Genomic DNA, 25,160 nt, shown 5'->3' with positions numbered 1-25,160 from the left:
AAATGGAAGAAAGGTTTTCATTGTACAAGCAGCACTTCATTAGCGTTGCCATAAAGAATCAGCTCAGTGTGGGCACGGAAAGTCATCCAAATATCACATGGCTGACAATAGAAGCCTCCATGTCTGCAGAAAAAGGAAGTTTAAATGAGATGAACCAGGTCTTTTTGCCAATACTAATCTACATTTCTGTCCACGGTGATATGGAAAAATACCATATTGTCCTGATTAAAGGCTGTACTTTCTCCCCTAAGGCCTATAATCAAGGTTTAGATATTTCCAGTCTCCCTACATTATCTGCAGACTGCACCCACACGGACTTGCTTCTTCTCTTGTGTTTTTTTTTTGTTTTGGTCTTCTTTTTAACCCCCCCCCCATCTTCTGTCTTCTGCTTTCTGCCTTGTTCCCGTGTGTTCAGTCTTGACACCTGGTGCACTTTTGCAAAAAAAAAAAAAAAAAAAAAAGTGGAGCTTCTAGATACACCCACTCCCCGATTGGATGTGGGTGTCCCTGTGACTCCGCTCTTTCGCGGAAGTACCCTAAAAAGCCAGAATATCGCAGATGCGTTTGCACAGAAAGAGAGGTGCAGAAAAGCGTCTTTTCTCTGCAAATCTGTCTGGAATATTCTGGTTTCTTTGGGTACTTACGCAAAAGAGCGGAGTCACAGGGACAGCCTCTCCCCCATTCCTCCAAACGGAGGAGCAAGTGTGCCCAGAAGCTCCCCTCTTTTGTGTAGCGTGGCGACCGAACACATGTGGACAAGGTAGAAAGACATTAAGAGACAGTAAGTGTGAAACAGTGTGAGTGAGTGACGTAATTGAGTGACCTGCATTCAAGCTGGGAAATCAACCATAATGTACTGGTAAGAAAAAGCACTAATTGGCAGATATGATCACAGCGTAGGATAGGAAGCAGTCAGTTCCTGACTGTGTGGCCCTGATAATCTGCCCTTTCCGCCCGAGACTAGGACAAAACCCAGAGACTTGGGGTCAAACCCTGAGCGTTCCCAGGTATCACAATCACACGACTGGTTTCAGAGAACCCAAAGTGTACATCAAAAGACAAAACAGGACGCATAATACAATGCTATGTTCTAGAAGTGCCTCGTATAGCATGATCTAAAAAAAAATAATTTTAAATATCTTCTCATTTCAGCTTGACTAATTAAAGCACTGAAGCTTTTGTAAAGACATCCTTAATAACTGCACTTCTACAGGATTGAGTTAGAGATCACTGCTCAGATAGATATTAAACTTAACTCAAATAATATATAGCACATAAACATGAGATCAAGTAGTTTCTCATATGTGATTGAAATCTGCTATAAAGTAGGATGAAGAGAGAAAAAAAAAAAAGCGGTATCATATAAATCACTTTAATAAGCAACGTACTGTTTGCCACTGAAGACTCAGTGGCCAAAAGCAACAGCCAGCCAGAAAAGTGAGGCTTTCACCAATGAGTATAGAGGACATTAATAAAAGATCCGCTGGAAGGCATATTAATACACCGCAAGCAACGAGAAAATCAATCGGGATTTTATTTTTTTTATATCATGCAATCCCTGGAGGACACAGCAACTGTAGATCAAAAAAAGAAAACATTAAATTCGCATTTAAATTCTATTTGAAGTAAGAATATAAATTGCAAAAAGATTTCTTTGGTGAATGAAAATTATTTCCAGACAAACGTCACATAAAATGCATATGACTGAAACGGTGTGTAGACATGAGAAATTCTCTTTGGAGTCCATAGCGCTACTTGACCCAATACAGACAAAGACATGGCTCCTGAAACCCGCTTCACGTGGACCTCTTATCCACAAATGTCCAACCTCAGACGTCCTCAATGCTTATGTGGCTCCACATCTTCTTCTGTGATGGCTTACATTTTGTGCAGTTTTCCATATTTTCAATATATATGGCAACATTCATAAAGATGTACACTCTTTCTTTAGCGGGTGCGGGGTAAGCAACAGGACAAAATTTATGAGTTTCAAACCTATCTGTAACAATAAAGGGATACAAGGCGCACAAATCCTGGTCCACCACAGTACATCTACATGAAAGTGGGGCCATACAAAAGACCATTAACAGCTGCATCTGGGCCACAAGTATCCAAAGGGGCAGCAATGACTGTAAATAAATTTTAAGAATTACTCATTGGTGATACTCTCACTTTTCAGTAAATAAAATACAATCAAGTCACGGACCAAATTTTGGAAACATTTTTTGTCAATACTGGTTCGATTACCTATAGCATGTAATGGGATTATATTCATTCAATCTAGTAGTTCATGCTGCATACACAAAATCATTAGCCGCGGCGACTAAATTGTGTGCTTTTATCATTTTCTAAAATAAAGTGATTTATACCTTTTATTTTTTTATAAGATATGTGCTTGGTTTAAGAGCCACTAACAGTATTGGATCAATATGCAGAAAATCAATGCGATCCCATTGTGTTCCCGCAGATTCTATTTGATAAATTATGAAGGAGGAGGACAGTTCTCAGCTTTACAAACACAATTCTATCATTCAGACAGCTGGGAAGCTGTGACTGCTGACCTAAATACACATAGCCGAGCGTACAAAGGGGCATTACAAAAGTCAATCAAGATCCGCCACTTAAAGGAGAAGACGCATTCAGAGTATAGACCTTTTTGTTCAATTCTGAAGCTGGCAAGCAGAATATAATATGCTTATAAACGGCATGTCTGAGATTATACAAATTCATGGCAACTGAAACAGGAGTCCTTTATAGACAAGGATTAAATGGTGAAGAAACCGTAAAATATGGTACAATACGAGCGTGGGGCACTCTGTTTAGGATCCCTGCCCAGAATTCCTTAGCCACACCACTGGTTAGAGTCGTTCTGTAGCATTCTTATGGTCTGGTACGAAGCGCTTACAATCGGTTCTAGAGGAGGTTGGGACTTTGCCGGTTCAACATTACATACAGACGTTATACAAACCAAAGTTTAAACATTACTCTAGAATATTCGTCTAGATTGCTATCTAGAATTGCTAAAGGCAATAAACTAAGTGTACTAAGCCACAAATAAATTGTGGTAAGATGGTGTTACAACATGGATTTCTATAAAAATGTTGACACAAGTATCCTGGAAGCACAGTTTGTCCAACAGAGCAATAAAGCAGAAGACAGATTTCATAAAGCATATGCGTTCTTTTCGGTTTACTAGAATACAGCATCCAAAGGTCATTCATTGCTTAGATTATATTCGTAGAATCATAAAAAGCACAAAAAGAACAATCCGGGCTGCATCATAAACAAATTTAATGTCTACACCTAAAATGGTTATAAAATTTCATATATGCTACTATGGGTTATAGCCAAAAAGTAAGCCGGAAAAAAGCATAGAAAATGCTGGTTTGTATCATATTTCTTGTGCATCCACCCAGAAAAATGCAGCGTAGCATTGTAAAGCTTGACTGATTGTCGACAGGACAGCAATTCAGAAAGGTTGTTTAAGGATCTGCTCGGGGATCACGAGATACCGTCACGCTGTACACATTCTACCTCTGCTTGGGTTTCTTTCATTCTTAGGAATATTACAGCATTCTAAACTGTTATTTTCTGTAAGGAACTGTATTCAAAGTTACATTTTGCTCCAAATTAAACTCGGGCTTAATGATCTTGAAAAAAGTGCCTACTTTTTTTTTTAATGTTTTTTTTTTTTTTTATATACCTGCTTAATGATGGGCCTGGTTTGATATCTGTATTTCAGGTGGCATCTGGTAAAAAGTACCAGGGAAAACGTCTTCTCGCGCAGAGATACCAAGCTTAGTAGAAGGGGGGCCTTGTTAAGATGTTTATTCATCTTACATGAGCCATTTTCTTCAAAACAAAAGCATTAAAGGGTAACTTTTGGGCGTTATGGGTCCTCGATATCATGTTTCATAGCCTTGTGCCAATGTCAACATCTCTGGGTTATCTATTCTACAAAATAATTGTCAACCTTGTTTACTGTTCTCATTTTTCTAAGTGGTAATATTTTTTCTCTCTACATTTGACAACAGACACCATAAAAGATGTCTTATAGATAGTGATCTCGACAAAAAAAAAGTAATATTCAATGAGTTGCACTTGACCTAAATACACCAGAATCAAGGATAAGTGAGCAGCAGCTTAAAACAGTGGTTCACAGCCAAACAGCTGCTCCACAGCATTTCTGATGATAATCACTACTGTCTTTTAGAACAAACGGAAGACAGAAACGGCAGAAAGAAAAGTGAAATGGAATCTGGGTATTTGATAATAGGTAAAGAAACTGTCAAAATGAAGTACAACTGTGCTATAGAGAGAGCAGGGTTATGAGAGGTCATGAGTGGTAATTTGGATCTGTGAAATACATAAGATATTTAGATAAAGTCCATGTCATGTGAAATACTTCATACTTTATCGAGGGATAAAACACTCTTATTAGTAAGACCTCTGAGTGCTGTTAAACTTGCTTAGTTTTTTTATCCTATCTGGCTTGGTTTAGTTTCAGTTCTAAGTTATTTGTTAATTGTTATGATCAATAAGTGATAGGTCCATAAAGTGAAGGTTGGATGAGTTTGGTGTGAAAGAACTTGACTGTCCCCGCACAGAGCTTTGACCTCAACCCCATCGAACACCTTTGGGGATGAACTGGAACGGAGATTGCGAGCCAGACCTTCTCGTCCAACCTCACTGCTTGACCTCACAAATGCTCTACTGGATGAATGGGCAAAAAGTCCAGTGGCAGCCCCTATTTGATGACGGTACTAACACGATCTGATTTTAAAAAAGGCATGGGAAAACATTTGCTTACCTGCTGATGCTCAGTTCCATTTGCATTTTGCATCTGTTGAACCATTGTGTACAAACGCTCTACAACGGAGATGCTCAGCACATAACAATAAATCTCTTAAAAACCATACAAACATGAGAGCCTTTTTTGTCTTTAAACATAGCCTTCTACTTATTATAAAACTAAAGGGAAATACATAATTGTTATTACCAACATTCCAGCGCTTTAGACTTTTACTCCGCAAACAATGATTTATGTTTGATGCAAAATATAACATTTCAGTTCAACGACTTTACTATGCATCATGTAGGGGGAAATTAGCAATATTAAATTGACTTTGCCCTAATATCAGTGAATATTGCAAGCCCCTGGGTATTGATCAAGCTCGGCAAAACTACATCTCCGGCATCCCTAATTATTTACAGCAGGGCCATACTGGGGAGTTTTAAGCGCAGTGGCCCCTAAAGGATACGTACCTCTGCATGCTACGCTATGACATTTTAGAATGGCAAGGCGGAATATATCCATCCAGTGGCCACACACTGGGGGACATAATTTGTTCCATCAGCTACGGGCACAATGGACATTTGCCTAGTCTGCCAGTCCAGGCCAGGTTTTTAGCTATGGAATCACTTTGATTTCAAGTACAAGCCCACATAATTTCACCAACAATCTATTGTATCCAAGTCGGCTTTGATGTAGAAGCAGGAAACCATAATTGCAAAGCCACTGCACTTGAAGTATCCTTTGAGACAGAAAGACGTAGATGGAAAGTGTGATATTGCAGTTCTGTCCCTTAATGACAGGTCCCCAAGCAAATCACCGAAATGGAATTTTAAATAATCTACGTGATCTACATTTAACAAAAAGAACAAGTTCTTTACAGAATACATTTACAAAGAAAATGTTTGCGATTCTTTATAGTGCCCATTGAGTGGTTTCATACAGGTTTATTCAGGCTTTTCTGGAAAGGCACATGCAAGCCGAGTCCAGGCCAGCTCTGCGGCTGAAATACTTCAGTATATAAGAAAGTGATGCATTTAATGTATGCAGATGTAAAGCATCCTTTCATTTGAATTCATGTTTGGTACAGCTGTTTTGGGCAGTAAAGTTTCCCTTTAAATATAGAGCCTGACTCATGTATAGTTTTATAAAGCCTTTATTACATTACCAATTAATCCCACTTCAGCCCTGCAACAACAAAAGGTAAAAACCAATATAAACAAATCCTGTTAAGAAGGTTCTTAAAGTCAGGTATAAGCCTTGGGAAAAGTAAACGAGCAGAACCAAAAACAAATCAGAAGCCTTGACTTAATGCGAGACGGGCTACAGCGGCTGTTCAGAGGGGTTATTTTCTGCCGTTACTGATATGGCCGCTGCCATATACACTCATGGCCTTGGTGCTTATACAGAGAATACACTGGATCTGCCCTCCATAACCACCTGCTGGGAAGCCTGCCAACGATCCAGCCTGCGATCGGATACTTGCATTTCATTCTGGCACTTTACAGTGTCTGTGAATGAGACCGACCAGGCTGAAAACCATGTTGAAAAACGAAAAACTAAAAACACCCAAAAAACACGTGTAAAGTGATGGTAAAAGAATAGGAACCAAAACCATGTTGCCAAGAGGGTTAAACAGCACTACTCAACGTGATGCACTATCCTTTTCTCATCAGTTCTGAATTTGGTCATCAACACTGTAATGGTCTTACAGTTACAAAGTTGATGGAATTTACAACTTTGTTATTCACACAAATTTGATTGTAAAATTGTTTATGTTTTTGTTGCCGTTTATAGATACACATTAGACAGTCATATTCAGTAAACATTCCGAGCGAGAAAAAGAGAGAGTTTTGGGTCTCAAGAGGCTGTACCCCTCTAGTGGCATTTGGAAGGTATGTTAAGGCTTATGTCCCAGTGCCACTAATAAGTATTCACAAAAATGGAGCAGCTACATAAACAGTGAGGAAGGCTTGTGCTGAGCTTGCTGATCACACAACTCATCTCTCGTACCCAGCAAAACACTGTAACCGGATCAAGCAGTTGTGCTTAGGGGGTGTGCGGAGAGTGTGTACTGCGCCCAACATTTCAAGTTTCAATGTACTGAGATAATTAGATGTTTAGTTAAAAGAAGAGCCATGTTTCATTTTAATTAAGAAGCTTTTTCAGAAAAGATAGAAATATTGTTGGTAAAATTTTACTTGATTAAGTTATTCCTTCAAAGTGTTTGGACATTCAACGATACAAGGAATGTGGTTTCTAATGCTACAATTAGACTCAAACATGATTAACCCCCTTTACATATAAAGTGGTGCAGACACTTGCTATAATTTAAAGGGACGGTAAAATATCATAAATATAGATTTTTATAGTCATTAAGGGGCTGTTAATTTGCAGCAATTTTTTTTTTTTTTTTTTTTTTTGTACAAATGTACTAACACATATGGATGAGTCAACATACATATATATATTACATTTAGCACCACAGTTAAAATAACTCAGTAGATGACTCCATGGAATAGATATTGACGGTGCTGCTTGCCCAGCACTGTCCAGTCCCAAAGCAAACAATCTTTTATAATGATGTAAACAATTTTGTTTCATTCATATTTTCTCCCAAGAAATACTTGACATGTGATACAGCACTCAGAATACACGACAGATCTGTTTAACATGCCAGACCGCTCAGCAAATGCCTTGTCTAAGTGGAACAGCACCTTTAAAAAGCCAGCAATCGAGTTGATAAGGGAAGGCGGAAGCTGCTTGGCTGTGCAGCTCTGCATTATTACACGACTCGGATTTGCTCTGGGTCTACACCCTAAAGCCATGCAAAAGCACTTGAGCTTCCGCTAACTAATAAGATGGGATCGCATGTTCTTCCAGTGTCCTTCTGTTCCTCAATGTAACACTAGTCATTTCATAAAAGTAATTAAGATGAATCAATTTGATATATCTTTGGCTGGGTGCACATAGCGTGACTCGTCACGTACTTATTATAATCTCTCCTGAGTGCCCGACAGTCGCAAACACAGTTTAAATTCAGATTAAGGATTTCTATCGTGCGTAAAAACCTAGCGATGTATATGAACCATAAAAACGTGTTTATATAGTTCATTATGCAATTAAACTATATTATTCTTTCATTCTTTCTTTGCGTAAACATGTAAAATGGAGTCCCCAAAATAAATAAATAAAAGACTAGGCTAGAACTAGACTTTAAAAGCAATCTTAATTTGTGATTTGGATAGTTTTATTATTATAGTTTTTTTTTCACTATTTACTGAAAAATCTTATTTATAATTTAGATAAATCCCCTGACATAAAGAAATATAAAATAAAATTCTAAAAAGAATGTCAGGGAGGCTATTTTTTTGTTAGTTTCTTTAAAATGTGCCATTTATTTTGTCATATCATAAAGACAAGTCGTATCTGCCTGCTGCTGATGATGATGACGTCTCACCATCGTAAAGCTAAAAACAGGCAGGTAGGGGTTTTTCGGGTGCCTCTAACTACAGCTCATTATCAAATGACATTTTGTTAATTAAACCTCATGAAGTATTTTTTCCCCCTGGAAAACCACAAAGAATCTGACCAAGATCTTTTTATTAAAAACAATGATTTATTCGAGAAAACAAAAAGAAAATTGCTTTCTTTAACGGCTGCTGCCAAAGGCAAACGACGTCTTAAAACTGTCCAATTATTCTTCGTGATGAAGCTTACAAACTCTCGGTCATTAGCGTGCATCTGTTCACAGTTCTGAACTAATGACTGATCCGGAATAATCGGTTTAATTGTGAGGGGCATGTTTCAGTACCTCCTGGTAAATGGTATTTATCCCATGGAGACAAAACAAAATCATAGATCGAGAGGGGGGAAAAAAACCCCAAAAATGGCTGTCGTTTTAACTTGGCATTCATTAACAGACATTCCAAAAACACCATGTTTCTACCTATAACAATTTAAAAACATTATATGGCAGTTTTTGAGGCATTCGTAATGTAAACATTACTGCAACATGTTATAAGTTGGGTTTATTTTGGGGGGGGTGGTGGATATAAAGCATGTTTATTTTTGTATACTCACTTACATTAGAATTAGGAAGAATACGGATTAGATAAAAGAATTAGAGGCTTTGCTTGAAGGGCATGGCCAGGTTACACAACATCTCATCTCACCTTCCAACCTCAATGTTGCAAAAACAAAAGCAGAGAGGGAGAATTACAACAGTCAAGTATTTACTACAAACATTGGCTATCCCGCTCCCTCTGGGGCCTACAGGTGTTTCATGCTCAAAGAAATGTCTATGGTTTTAACATTGTTCCATAGTCTTCAGAAACAAGGTGTTTGAACAACTAAACAGACATCACCAAACCAATATTTTACTGGCAGGCCAAAAAAAAAAGAAAAAAAAAGATATACAAGCAAATTTATTTATTTAAGGTTATTAGCGTTCACGCAGGCCAAAACTGACCACTAAAGTATATATATATCTAAACAACCTAAGTTTTCTACGTAAACAGCCTATTTTATAAAAGGTGATTCTGTCACTTTTCCCGCCTTCCACCAATCTCATAAAAAACTGCTCATTTTTCATTCAGAATACGGGCCGTTATTGAAAAGACCCCCAACTCACACTCAGCAACACGCCCAGAGTACAGTTAGGTTTTGTGAAAGGGTTTAAAGAATTTTTACATTTTTATTTTCTAATAACCAGGAGGAACACATTGGTGATGTCATGACGACCTCACTGGGATTCCATGGAATATTTATCTTGTTTCCAATTCTTTATTTTGTAAGAAAGAAGGCCCTATACTCCCACATTTCTGATTGTACTATGAGGTATATTCACTAAAGGGATAGTTGGCAGGAGAGTTGGTTTCAACCCCCTCACTTCACTATTGGTGGGCAATCACTGGTAAGTTCAAAAAGGGCTGAACAGGCCCTGCATAACGCATTACTGGATGGGCGAGAAGATTTTAAAGAAACCTCACTGATTTAATTATGGTTTGCACAGGGCCAGCCAAGTTCTTCCTGCAGGAGAAGATCACTAGGGTTGAACCTTCATAATGGGGTCAGGGAGTTGAAACCACAATACTCCTGCAAACTCTGCGGCCAACTCCCCTTTAGTGAATAGGCCCTATGTGTAATCAGCTCAAGGGGGGTGATTTATACGATCTTCAGAGAAATTGTTGCAATACTCAATTCAGGGACAAAAGAGGCAGGGGTTATTACTGACAAAAGCACCGCCATTACACTCATGGTAGTAGCGGGGAATGGTAGGTACTAGCTCTCCACCATAACTGGTCCCTGTGACTATTGACTTTCCCAAATGGCAAATGTACATGTCAATCAATTAAAGGTGACAGCTTTTAATGCTGATTCAGTGTTACCAGGCTCAACAGTCCTGGACCCAATTTTCGATTTGTTTTGATATTTTCAGAATTGTGTGTTTTTGTAGAGCCACAGAAAATCATTCAAAATCAATTTTCCTTATAGAAAATGAAACGTATGTTAATGCAAAAGCCGACTAAATACCAGAGCCCCCAATTTAAGAATCCAACCCCAAAAACTGGTGCAGAGCTTTAGTGGGTTAAAAGTCAGACTACAGTAATTGAACTTGATATACAAGTTTCCCCAGCCTCCCCTTGTTCTGCATTCTGCGTGAACATAAAATACATTTTCTAGTGCCGTCTACCAGGAGATAGAAGCAGCCACCAGGGAAAACGATTGCGCGGTGACTTAAAGTAATACGCTTCTTTATTCACTGAAATTAGGGCAGTAGTTGCTATGCTCACACCTGGAAAAAATTCTATATATAACATAATACACTGGGTTGGGTAAGCCTCAACGTAATTAAGCTCCTTAATGATTCATGCAAATTGTTGAACACGGTCACGGTATACCTGCTCTAAGAATACATCCGAAGAAAGATTTGGACCCAAGATTTAACCCACTTGGGTTCATTTACTAAACGATGAGTTGTAGATGAGTAGACACTAGATGATGTATAATCGCATTGTTTTATTTATTAAAATTATTCAGCTCACCATTTAGTAAATAAACGCCACAGAGAGAAAAGAAAATGGTGTAATGTATAATCTAAATAATTTACAGTACCTTAGTGCGCCTACTAAAATGCTGCGATTGATGTCATTCTAGCATTTTAAAACAGACGTATAGTAGCCATTCAAATAAAATTATGATATATATGTTTTACTTATTAATGTTAGTCTTCAACATGAAGGGTTCCTCGTCAGCTGCGTCTTGACCATTTCTCGAGTGTTATATCCCAGTAAATAAAACACTTAACGCATGATTCACTGGCTGGGGATATTTAAAGGACTCATCTGCATGCTGTTGGCCTGTATCATACAAAAACAATCCAATCTTAAGAAAACCATTAAGAACCCTCATTCAGTCGCTTTAACAAATGGTGACTAGCGCCGATCTTCCTTAAATGTCTCTTCGGAGGGAGGCAGATGAAGCAAATATACAGATAATTAGTGTTTTAGTATATAGAGGAAATCCAATAATAGCTATGTAGCAAGACAATATAAAACATGTTGCTTTTAGTATATGATTTGAAACATAAGGCAATCACAACAAAAGGATACAAAATATTACATCAGGTCTTCGGGAAATATTTTAAGTTGATTCAAGTTAAAGCGACACAGCTCAGTATACATGAAGGTATGGACATGTTGTTTAGGGAAGATTCGTGTTGCATGCGAATTGCATTAAAGCTTTCCTCCCACTCATCTGCCGTGAGGATAGCTATTTGCCCTCTTGAGATTTGTTACAAACACTGCATTTCCAGCGCAGATCCATTGCTGCAAAGGGTGGGCTTCTCGTCTGATGTCCATTACCGAAACACTTCGGCTGCCGTTAGCAACACTGGGGCTTGTGGCTTCGGAACCAGAACCCCCCCCCCCCGCAACATCTCTCATCGAAGGCAGTGATCGCACTATGCTCACATTCATTCTGTCTCTCGATATACACTATATTACCCTCCCCAGCGTCGAAAGCGTTAATCGGCATTGGAATATTGACAAGCTGATCTGGTTACATAAACACAATTACAGAGATTCTTAATCCGAATCCAGGTAGACGTGACTGGAAGGCTGATCAGCCGTTCGCACTGCACGGTTTGGTTAATGATCAACAATCACAAGCGATCTGCTGTAATTCTAATTGCGTGGGGATCGCCACTGCCCCGGTGTACCCAACTTTACCCTGTTGTTTTGTCGCAGTAAACATGATCAAGGAGCTGCAGAAGGACTGGGGAGGAATAAGAAAAGGAGAAAAGGGGGTGGCGTGCTTAGCACAATAAATAAAGGCTATTAATTGCAGAATTGGTACATCAGATTGTAGATACTGGGTGCCACCAGTCCCACCAACAAAAATGGGCCACACACAGGTGTGGATCTTACTCACCCAAAAGACAAAAGAGTAGATAATCAGCAGGGTCTTCAGACACGTTATAACTGGCTTGGTCTCCATTCTTCGTGATGCCATGCTACTGAAATCCGGTAGCCGGGTGTTCGTTTAGCTGCTCGCAGCCCCTCCTGCCTGCAGTTTATCCCCAATCCGCAAGAGAAGGAAAAAAAACGGCAATGGAATCAGCCTTCCGAGTAAGAGCTGCCTTTCACTCATACAGGTCTCCGCCCCCATATGCAAATGAGGCCCGAAAGCGGCAGGCGTGCGGGCGGGGAACGCCCCTCCCATGGAAGCTGGTTGGTGATCTGCTGCTGCGGAGGCATTTCGCGCTGATCCAGCCCATTCAGACACGGGACCGGGATTTATTCACACGGGACCGGGATTTATACACCGAACAGGAATTCCCCAGGGACCAGAAGTGAAGGGGCATTAGATCACAGCCTCGCGAAACTGAGCTGTCGTTTCGGTTACTCACCCAATGAAGTCTTTGGAAGCCATTCCGAGAAGAGGATCATAAATGAATACAGAAAAGAAAAATGTCAAATAATAAACAAGTGGAAATCTCTTAACCTATATTGGGCTGATGGGAGTGATGGGTGGTGCATTTATGTAGCTGGTGGACAAATTGACTTTAAATATTTAGGCGAAAACATACAATGTGATGGAAAACAATAGCTGCTTTTGAGATAATTCTTTAAAAGTTCTAAAGGTTGCAACATAACTAAGGCAGGAGTGGCACTAACATGTATGCACACATACATATATGTGTTAATCTATATGTATATATATATATATATATATATATATATATGTTACAGTGAAAGACCGAAATCTGTAGAATGTTGACATTCACCGGTGAATGTCAACATTCACATAGTCGCTTGGTGTATGTCCGAAATATTTGCTAAATACCCTTATTTCTTACTTACACCGGCCAATGTCGACATTCACCAAGTACTAATGGTGAATGTCGGAGATTTGTATTTTCTTCTCCGTATTTCAGTGGCGATAAAATATCACAAGGGTGACGTAACTTTTTCGCCTCTCTTTCCGAGAGGAGTGACCAAGAACTTAAAACAAACAGCACATTTCCAATAAGAAAAGAAAATATAATATTAATAATAAAAGGATTCAATTATGTGATTAGAAACTTATTTATTGCAACAACTTAAACTATTATGACATTTTGAATTACACAGAAGTCCCTTGCTTTTGCAACTGCATTTATTTGTGGAACACTTCCTTTTGCAATGACAGCGTGTATAGCCTTGCCCGCCGCTTCTCGAATTAGCTGCAGCTGCTTCTCTCAGCCCTCGGCTCCTCTCTTTTTGACCTCCACCAGAGCATATCTGTGATTGTCGACATACACCGGTGAGGGTCCGAATGTAATATAATGAAATGAAATATTCCATCTTTCACCGACGTATTTGGTATGTGTTGACATTCACCGGTGAAAGTCGACATTCACCAATTTTGGTCTTTCACGGTAACATATATATATATGGCAGATTAACAGAACAGCGTCCCAGCAGAAGTGGTAGAGGCTAATAGAGTGGAGCAATTTAAACAGGCTTAAAGCCATCCTGAATTTAAACAGAAGACCAAGGACAGGTTAAGGTCTGAGTCTCTACATCAGGAAAAATGGACAGACTAAAGTGGCTGAATGGCTCTTAACTGTGGAGAGACTTCTATTCAGGGGCGGGCTAATGTAAACGGCCGCTGGGTGCTGATGCCGCCGGCCAGTGCTACCATAATACTTTTTTTTTTTTACTTACTTACTATGGCAAGCCGATCCTTTAAAAAAAGGTATTAAAGCATCGCCGGCCGGCAGCATCAGCATCCAGCGGCCGTATGCGATGGCCGCCTAGTGATGGGAGCAGTGCCAGCGTGAGGGTTGAAAGCTCCGCCCCCTCGCACGGCATCAGCAGCACGCATCGGCCGTTTAGATTAGATTGGCCGCCTAGTGATGATGGGAGCAGCGTCAGGGGTGAAAGCTCCGCCCCCTCGCGCTCAGACTGCTGGAGCACCGGATGTTAGTGACACAAAGTAGAAACGGCAGTCTGCAGCTACCAGGAGACGGAGGCCTAGACGAAGAAGTGGAAGAAGTACAAGGTTATTAAACCAATCTTTGTACAAATTATATATTATTCTTTTGTATTCGTGAAAAAAAAGGTAGTGTCACCACTAACATACCACTTTCATTCATCAATGTGTGTCACCAATTAGCCCCTCCCAGTTTCACCTCTGTCCCCTTTCAGCTCCCCATGTCATTGCTGTCCCCCATCAGCCCCAACCAGTGTCACCTCTGTCCCCAATCAGCCCCCCATGTCATTACTGTCCCCATTCAGCTCTCCAGTGTCACCTCTGTCCCCAATCAGCCCCAACCAGTGTCACCTCTGTCCCCAATCATACCCTCCCGGTGTCACCTCTGTCCACAATCAGCCCCTCCCAGTGTCATTACTATCCCCATTCAGCTCCTCACTGTCACCTCTGTCCCCATTCAGCACCCCATGTCATTACTGTCCCCATTCAGCTCTCCAGTGTCACCTCTGTACCCATTCAGCCCCCCATGTCATTGCTGTCCCCATTCAGCTCACCAGTATCACCTCTGTCCCCAATCAGCCCCTCCCAGTGTCACCTCTGTCCCCTTTCAGCCCCCCATGTCATTACTGTCTCCATTCAGCTATCCAGTGTCACCTCTGTCCCCATTCAGGCCCCCATGTCATTACTGTCCCCATTCAGCTCTCCAGTGTCACCTCTGTCCCCATACAGCTCTCCAGTGTCACCTCTGTCCCCTTTCAGCTCTCCAGTGTCACCTCTGTCCCCTTTCAGCCCCCCATGTCATTACTGTCCCCAATCAGCCCCTCCCAGTGTCACCTCTGTCCCCATTCAGCCCCCATGTCATTACTGTCTCCATTCAGCTATCCAGTGTCACCTCTGTCCCCATTCAGCCCACCATGTCATTACTGTCTCCATTCAGCTATCCAGTGTCACCTCTGTCCCCATTCAGCCCCCCATGTCATTACTGTCCACATTCAGCTCCCATGTGTCAGCTATGTCCCCAATCAGCTCTTCCAGGGAATTAATATTTGAGAGTGTATGGGCCCACTTAATCCTGGTAGGGTACTCATATTAGCCTTAAAAACACTTTCCCTGCTGCTGTGTACTTTACGTCCCATAATTCTCAGCCAGTATCATGGGGGACATTTAACTGGCTGAGCATCAGGGGGACATTAGGTTTTGCGTTTTTTTTACCATCCTTTGTTGCTATTAAATTTACTTATGTTAAACCACATTTGAATCATATTTGTATTTTTATAATCTATGCGTTAGAAAATCAGGAAAAGATGGGCTGATTCGGTGGCACAATGGGCCACTTGACTTGACTTGCCCCCCAGGCCTTAGGCTGCCAGCCCTGCTTCTATTTACGCCTCCCCCGTTTGATTATGGCCACCCATCAAACTAACCTAACATTAATACAGTAAAATATACAGAATACATATTTGTTTTCCCTCCCTAAAACCCTCTACGTTTTCCTTTATAATGCTCTGTATCTGTAATGCATTTTTCTATACGTTTGTGGTCAGAAGTATGGCTTTGGTTAGGCTAAGTATAATTATTTGGCTTATTATATGTGTTAGAGATGGGGTAATGTCAAAATGTTTTGTTGGGGTCCTTAAAGACATAATGCTGCCCAAAAAAGGCGGTCCCAGCTTTATGATAGAATTTGACGGAAGATAAGAATGATTCAGACTATTCTGCCCATTTTAGATTAAGGATATTCCGATGGCATCCAAGGCAGTCCCTCCACCCCAGAACCATTGATTGGCTAGTACAGTCATTTAATGGCTTGGAATGGGCATAGACCTATTCTGAATCTAAAAGACAAGATCAAGGACTGATTAAGGACCTGAGTCTTATGTTACAAAAAAATGGGCGTAATAGATGGGCCGATATCGTTCTTAGCGCATAACTCTCTCTTCCATCTTTGTGATCTGGAGGAAAGAGAACCAGCATTGTGGTTGATGGAGATTGTGATTGTGCCTGCTGTTATACCCCATTCCCATTTTTCATACCATTTAACCCAGGGCCGGCCGAAGACTTAACGCCGCCTGGGGCGAAGTTTAAAATGCCGCCCCCCCCGCCGACGCCGGGGGGGGGCGGCATTTTAAACTTCACCGACGCCCCCCCCCCGGTGCTTACCTTTAAAGAGTCCTGCGGCGAGTCTCCCTGCTCTGCCACGGTGCCGGCTTGTAATGCTGAGCGCCGGAAATTGACGTCACTTCCGGCGCTCTGCATTACAAGCCGGCACCGGGACCGAACAGGGAGACTCGCCGCAGAGGAGAGAGAGAGAGGGGCGCCGAGCGGGTAAGCGAAAACCACTCGGTGCCCCTCTCTCTCTCCTCCGCTTCAAAAAAAAAAAAAAGCGCTTGGGGCGGCAAAGTGCCGCCCCTTCTAAAGTGCCGCCTGGGGCAATTGCCCCAGTCTGCCCCATTATAGGGCCGGCCCTGATTTAACCCTTCCCTTGCACCCCCTTATTTTAGTATTAAAAAATATATATTTATTAATTTTATTAGTTTGTTTTAGTGTTAGGCTACTGTTAGGATAGTTTGGTGGGTGGTTAGAGGTAGTTGGGGATAATGTAGAGGGTTTTAGGGAGACAGAAAACAAATTATATACCGTATATTTTAGTGTATTAGTGTTAGGTTAGTTTGATGGGTGGCCATGATCAAATGGGGAGGCAGTGTAGGTTATGATGTTTTGTTTTTTTCTAAAACATTTTACATTTGTTTGCTTTACAAAAATATATACTTTCATAGGAATGTGTTCTTCTGGGGGGGCTGCTAAGGTGCTTCACATATAGGCCTAGCAAAACACCCTGACTCAATACACCGGCATGTTCCAACGTGTGCCCTCTAAGAAAACCAAAAAAACTGTGCATGTGGGGTATTTTCGTAATCTGAAGATACAGTTGAACAAGTTTGGCTGGATTTCTCTGCAATAACACATAATCTGTGCAAACAATTCTAAGCAACACAGAAGCGTTGGTGGAAAAAAGTACAGGAAATTATTTCTAAGGCCTGCATAACAAGTATCCAAATACTTCTGATGAAAAATGTAAAAAATCAACCATTCCAAATATGAAAATTTTATAAAACTGGAGGTATTTCCAAAATCAGAACACCAGAATTGATACATTTTGTGGGTATTTTCTGTCAATGTAACAAATTTTCTGAGGATTCAGAGGGGAAAATATATGAAAATGTGCTTTTTCAATTTTATTCTAGTTTTTTTAATAAATTACTCATACTAAATGTTCATCTATTCATGTAAGCTTGAAAAAAGCAATACATAATTCACATGGGTAGACTATTCACAGGCAGGAGGAGTAATGGTTAAAACGACATACTGTATTTCCCCAAGTATAAGACGCTCCCATGTCTAAGACGCACCTTAATTTTGGGGGCCGACATTTTTAAAAATATATATTACATAAAGTTATTGTACTGGTTGCCTGGGCATGATATGAGTGTGGTTGATGTTAGCTGCTAGCTATTGTTAGCAATCGCACTCCTATCATGCTCAGGTAGCCAGTACATGCACATCACTTTCAGCCTCCCTGTGCCCCCTACACACGGATCCATGCTATCGCACACTCACACACACACATATTCATTCATTTACTCCCCCACCTTACCTGAACTGCAGATCTTCTGGTGCCGCTCGCAGACTTCCGTGGGGGCCGCTGTTTCCCTCTGTGTTGCTCGAACAGGAATAGGAACTGAGCGGAGTCATGTGATGCGATGTGCATTCACGTGACTCCACTGGGGTCCTGTGTCGCCGTGACGGATCAAGAGACGCTGCTGAGCAACACAGGTCAGCAGCAGGACCCCTTTCCTGTCCCCTTTCCAGTAAAAAAAAAAAAATCTACCACCACTGTTTAACACGCACCCAATTTTTAGACCACAAATTTTTATAAAAATTGTGCGTCTTATACATGGGGAAATACGGTTTGTCAAAAATGGCAAAATAGCTCTGGGGCCTAAGGTACCAAAAACCCCTGGGACTGAAGGGGTTAAGCCATTGTATTATATTAATCTCAACCGCTTATGATGGGAGAGTGTTCCCTCTTATGCGTTTGTTGTGCATTGACAAACTGGATCTATGATGCACTGACTATCCTGCATGCAAGTCAGGATCTTTACATCAGAAGTCATGAGCCAAGGACTACATGGGCCAAGTGGTTCTTATCTGCTGTCAGACTGCATGTTTCTATATCCTCGGTATTTCCCTACAACCTGATATTTTATGATGCTTCTTTAATTCTTTAATATGTATGTTCAAAGCTAACAGCTCTTGCCCCTTAGCTTTGCCTGTGGCTAAGGATATATTTAATAATGGATGCTTTTTCTGTGTGTTTAGAACCGCCAGAGAAGAAACATATGTTTCATGGAATACAGTTAGAGGTTGGTCCAGGGGACAAGGCATATCGAAGACTTTGACAGACATTTATGGCACAAAGAAGAATAGTGCAATTAAGTTGCAAATCATATTATGTTACTTACCAGCAGATTATTTCAGATTAGTAATGTTATTTGATTGTTACACTTTATATATTAAAGTAAGAACTATCCCAACCATTATTATTATCAAATGTGTGTATCTGTTGATATGTATGTGTAAGTGTGTGATAGTGTAAGTATGCGTGAGCACAAGTATGTGTGTTAGTGTGTATGTGTGTTAGCGTGAGTGTGTAAATATGTGTACCAGTTAATGGGAGCCAAGAGCCAATGCGGTCACTTGGCTTTAACTGCCCTCGGGCCAGAAGTTGCCAGCCCTATCCTGTGTGCACAGGGGTCGGAACCCTTGCAGCGTTTGCAAAGCCAGTGCTCAAGCTAAATGGCAGAAAGAATATCAGGTACATGGAGGTATGTTCAGCCAAATCTCATCCACCGAAAATAGCTGGGGTATGGGGAAAGGAGCAAATGTACATGGGGGCTTCTGCAAAATCTGCAAGGAGGACACCATGGAAAGTTACAGGGACTGCACAGCCATAATATACATTAAAGTACATAGGATGGCTGGAATTTCCCTCAAAATATTCATTTCCCCCCATAGGCATCTTCCAAGCTCCTAGGCTTGCAGGAGCTCCATTGCTGACCCACGCAAGAATTCCAGGGAGTCTATCAAGATTTCAAATTTTTAGCATGAGCTAAAGTTCTGAAAAAGTTCTGTAGGAAAGGTTGAAAGGTAGGAAAGCAGAATGCATACTCTCTGTGGTCGGCACTTTAAAACTGATAACTCTCCTCTCCTGCAAATCCTCATTCCTCCTATCATTTTGGTGAATAACCAAGATTGTGGGTATAAACATCCTTACCAGCTACCAGATGTGTAATTTTTAAATCTCTATGTTGTCAGTACCAGCATTTACGCTGGAATACTTCAGGTAAGTAGCACCTTGTTGTTTCTTTTATTGTGACAGGTGCGCTTTAAGTAAAAATGAAAATAACACATGATTTGCCCCATTCCCCACCCCCAGCTATTTGTTGTGCAGGAGATGATTTGCCGTACACATCTCCTGAAACATGATTTACCGGTATTTACTGCCAGTCAGCACCGGGTGCTTGAATCAGGGAGCATTCTGGGTCTAGCCAGGCCCACCACCCTGTGTGATTACCTGCTGGAGCTGCAGCTTCTCCCCAAAGGTAGGTATTTTTAATATTTGTTTTCTGCATTTCAAATAAATGCGTATGAAAGTAAGAAATATATTTTCATATGCATTCATTATTTTTTTGGGGGGGCTCCCAGTGACACTGGAGTGTCCCTTTAATGTTTACATTAGGGCAACGAATCAGGAATCAAGATAATTATTATTGTTATCTTTTATTTATGCAGCGGCAACAAATTACACAGCGATGTACAATTGAAGCGGGGCAGTTAACACACATAATAAATATACATTACTGACACATCATGAGTTGAGAACTCGGCCTGTAAGCGGCCACCTGGCCTTATGGTACTTTTACCATAGTAAGGAATGGTGGATTTTGAGGGTCTGCTCGAGAGCTTACAATCTAAGGTGGGCTGTATTTTGAAAGGTTCAAAAAATAATACAGTTCCTTTTAGATTTCGCAATAATTAATAGTTTTGGTGTGCTATGCTTCGCTGCTTGTAGGGAGCATAATTTCCCACTTGCCCCAATCAAAGTCTTCTCATTACGTGATTTAAAATGCACTAGTTCCTGTGTTTTGGGTCTCCCACCGCCATGCAGAGCCTATTGATTTATTTATTTTTACTTCATTGCCTGCACGGCCCTCTGTGAGATAGAATGCAGTAACGAACGTTTCTGGACATTCACATGCAAATGAGCTCATGTGGCAAAGTAATACTATATCGGTAAAGAGTGTGTTGCTAGGCAATAAAAACCCCTCTCCATAACCAATAGAAAGCAAGAAAAATCAGGACTCTTATAAAAGCGAGTCTGGTGCAAGGTTTGAATAGTTACGTTCTCACTGAACAAAAAAAATCTGAATAAATAGGAATAATCAGTTGATTACTTACCGGGAGTAATTCTTTAATTATACAAAATCTTGCCTCGTTCGTAACTTTCACTGGGAGTATTTAAATGTCATGTGACACAAGAGAAAGCGCTCATAGATTGTTGCCATAGAATTTGAAAAACGGTCTCTTATTTTCAGAGGAATTAATAAAGTGACAGATATGACCAAGAGTGCAAAAACATTTTGTCCCTGAATATTTAAAAAAAGTAAATATTTGCTGTAAAACATTTAATCACAGTTTTAGGATTTTTCGATCGCTTCAAAGTATCCTGCTTGCTTGTGCAACATTTTCCGATTTTCGGGGCAGATTAACAATGGAGCAACAATCTTGGCAATGGGCCCACACTGGCTGTTTACTTATTGCAGTGTAATTTTAGCATTTGTCTGTGCCTCACAGCATTATACAGTACTTATTGTGCTGAGTAATGTGGAAAGCCAAATGGAGGCCCACTTTATACGGCCACAGGGGTATTTGTAGAGATAAATTCCATTATGGGCATCAGTGATGGCATAGTCCTACTTCCTGTCATGTCATAAGATCACATGAAGCCACAGGCCCCACTTGACATGTATCTGCCACTGTTAGCCAATGTCCTGAAGAGCCACCCCACTGTGAAACCCTCAACTGGGTCTCTCCTCCAAAGACCTTCCGGTGGGTGTCAGCATTGACACCTACCACAAAAGAATCATGCTATCTGGCATGTACTCGGACTGATGTCAGAGACGTTCCCGCTGACATCGGGGACGTTCCTGCTGAAGTAAGGGGGCATTCCCACTGACATAATGGGTATTGACCCCAGGAACCAGAGAAGCGGCACATCTCCAAAAGTTCTCTGGGTCAAACCCAGAGAGTTCCCAGGTATGGTTAACTCAGAATATTATTCTGTCCCACTTTCCCTACCCTCTAAGCCTTTGTTTTTTTTGTCCCCTTCCCCAGGTGTTAGTCTGAGGTGTTTCTAGGCCCTTAGGGAGGTTCAACTTTGGTGTGCTCCATGCATTACACCATGTCGCTGAATGTGGGTATTATATGCATTTATAGGGTAAAGCGGATGAAAGGATGAAAATGTGTTTTGTGAACACTAAAAATGCAAACATTGAGCCAAGTCATGGAATTTTCTGCTTTTTTTGTAGGGGAGGCTGGCTGGCCTTTTGGCTGCCAACTCATCTTGAAGAATGAAGTGGTTCCCCTCTTTGATAGGCAAAGAGTGACTAGAATCGCAATGAATAAAGACAATGAAAGAACAGAATTAGAACTCAAGAGATGCTCAGCTTACAAAAACTTTTAATAATCTAAAACACAGGTTTTATTTTCCTATAACAGTAAGCGAAAAATAATGTTTGCATGTCATTATTGTTTGACTGTATTATAAAATCAAAAATTGTTATAAATTTAAAAACGAATAGGAAAAGTGTAATCCTCTTGCTTTTAATTTATGACAATAACAAAGTAAACCAGTCATATAAAATCTCAAGAATCTAGTTTAACATTTGCTATATTACAAACAGCAATATGTGGCAATAAAAGTATTTTTTGTGTCTCCCCCTTCTCTCTGGTCGGGTGACAGATACATTTTTTTCCTTTTAATATAGGAAACATTTATCAAATGTATGAATTTATTGTTACATTTTTCTTCAGGCTTTGATTGGCTGTTTATTAAGGAAACATACATTATTAATGCAGATTTCTTTAAATCCAAATCAAATAAATAGAGCGCAAAGCAGTTAGTCAAATTATATTTTAACAGATAGTGATAATTGTAAAGAAAACAAGCGGGCACACATCCCAGCCCGTGTAATCACAGATAATCAGATTTAGCACAATGCTGCTTGTGTAAAGGTAGAGACAATCAGTGAATTAGCTATTTTAATTGCCTGACTCAGACATTTACATAAGGACCTTTAACTCTCCATGTGCCGAATAAGTGTTCACAAACTTCAAATGGAAGATTTTATTTAAAGGGGAAGTAGTATAATGTTGGCTGAAATAACCTTGACATGAGTGGAAAAAAAGCTTAATTTTAAGTTTTTGTTCCCCCTTTTCTTTGTTACTATCTGTGCTGTGTCATCTCCTTGTCAGCAAGGTTAAAATAGATCTATCTCTTTTCTCAAAATCATACATTTTATGGGTCTGATCTGACTTAAACATTCACAAGGTTAACCTTTACATGGTGCTTGGAAAGATTTTGACCCCAAGAAGGCCAGTTTTGCTATATTTATATTTAGGTGCCAACCTTATAGAGAAACAACATATTTTTTTTTATTCAGACCAAGTTAAACTAGTAATAAATTTGCCAATTTGTGTGTGTTTTCTTATACAGTAGTATTGTTTGGGAAATCACGGTTACTGATCGCTGCATGCTGGTAAGCTGATCTCATAACACATTTGTTTACATACATTTTTAATAGTTACATCCCAGGGATGTATCCTAGCCTAGGCCTACACCGCTCGGCACAGCCTCTATAGACTGCATTACACAGCCCTTCGCGCCTTTGAGACTGAGAGCGCTGCGATATAATGTCATATGATGCAGCTCCACGTCTTAAATAAGTGTCCACAAACACTAGGAAGGTAAATACAGCTCTGAAGTGTTCGTTCAAATACTAATACATTCTGTATGGCAATGGCTGCCATGACATGAACGAAACTAGGCATGGATAGGTTAAGCTGCATTTATCCATGTCTGTTTGCTTCCAATATGGGCAAGGCAATTAGTGCACGTTATACAAAACCTGTTTGTGCTCTAGAGTCTAATTAAAATGCAACTTAGTCCTGGGTGATGTATTGTCCTCTGGGGTTTAGATGCAGTTTGCCATCTTTAGAGTGATGCAAAGAACGTAGCATATTAAGTAAGAGTAAATTTAAGTGATTACCCAATTTGTGTCTGAGACTTATCACATTCAAGTGAACTCGGTGTTTAGTGAACAAAGCCTTGGTGATACATCTTCTGCACAGCATGAAAACAGGGAGCTGCGCATGGAAGGGTTTTATACTAATGTTACCGCAAGCAAGCAAAACTGTGGAACGTCCCCCGCAGGGTGAAGAAATCAATTTTTCGGCAAGATTCAGCGTCCGACGTCCTCGAACAGCAGAAGCTCGGGAACAGAAATAACAGGAAAAAAGAAGTAATTGTTTATGAAGGATGTTAACAACAGTTTAATAAATAAAACTTATAACGTTCACAGAGTTGTGTATAAGCACGTTCCTGCATGCCGTTTTCTAGTCATGGAATCTACATTTGTCACCAGGAATAACCCAGCATTTTTTTCTTGTGAGCTGTAAAAGTACTTAGAGCACACAGTGCTTAAAATGTGTATGTGTTTATAGGTACGTGTATATATATATATATATATATATATATATATATATATATATATATATATATGTAAAAGTGCAACTAATTTCGGTATAGACCACACACCACATGTTCAAGTCCATCTGGCTTTTGACCTTGGCTAGTCCTGACAAAGCTCTAGTCTCCCTAGTTATGCTTTTGCCCCTTGGCTGTTCTACCCTCTGGCTATGGCTCTCTGAATTACTGCTTGTTTCTCCATTCTCCGTACTCAAACATTGTACAGCAGATATCATGAAAAGTGGTTTGTTGAAGGATGTTTGGTTTTATTAAAAGGCTTGCATTGTACGAATGTCTTGTGTATAGTAAAGGAATTCATAAATACAGTAAACTCCTCAAGTTGGCCTTGTGATGAACTTGGGTTGCAGTAATAAGCACAACAATTCTGCAATTCATATTGCACTAAACAAAGGTCTCCAAATCAATTAATTACATATTTTATTTGAATTTCAATAATTTAATGAGAAGCTTGTTATCTCAAACTTGACAGCACCCAACTCAACTTTACGCAAGTAGTTGTTCTTCAGCCTCAGAACCTGGCTTACCAAAACCCTAGGACAGCCCTGCGTACGTAGTATCTTTTATAGTTATTTTTGTTGGTCACTAAAATTAAACATGGACATATAGTTCTCCTTTTATACATGTAATTGACAGAGGGTGTCCATGTATAATTTATCAAAGCTGCCAGGTGTCAGGTGTTTAGTTTGGAAGCGGGCAGGTGGGGTCTGTTGATAAGGCTGTGCTGAAAAGTGGTCTTTCATTGTCTGCAGGAAAACATATTGAACAATTAGGACAGCAGTTTCCTCAAGACATAAGCCAGAGCGCATAGTGTTTAATTGCACCAATAGCGGAATTCATTTGCTCGTAACTTCTCCATGCCAATAAACTCCTGTACCATTGTTCGACAGGTCGATATAAATGGTGATTCTGTGTAACAATTGGCTTATATTAAAGAATAAGATCTGATTTAGTTGCCTTTGGACCTATCATTACATGCAAAACACAGATATGTTAATGAGG

At 40.3% G+C, this 25,160-nt stretch overlaps 1 protein-coding gene across 1 annotated transcript in view; it reads right to left on the bottom strand.

Moving 5' to 3' along the window:
* TSPAN7 (tetraspanin 7) overlaps positions 1-12,411 on the bottom strand; it is a 44,053-nt gene extending 31,642 nt beyond the window's left edge. The window contains exon 1 of the mRNA XM_053457436.1: positions 12,227-12,411. Within this exon, the coding sequence (XP_053313411.1) occupies positions 12,227-12,307 (81 nt within the window). The 5' untranslated portion in view covers positions 12,308-12,411. The remainder of the gene's footprint in view (positions 1-12,226) is intronic.
* Positions 12,412-25,160: the final 12,749 nt, after the last annotated feature.

This window comes from Spea bombifrons, chromosome 2 (assembly GCF_027358695.1).
Source record: "Spea bombifrons isolate aSpeBom1 chromosome 2, aSpeBom1.2.pri, whole genome shotgun sequence".
Classification (NCBI taxonomy): domain Eukaryota; kingdom Metazoa; phylum Chordata; class Amphibia; order Anura; family Pelobatidae; genus Spea; species Spea bombifrons.
Note: the sequence above shows the minus strand (reverse complement) of the source record. Positions and strands in the feature narration are given on the sequence as shown.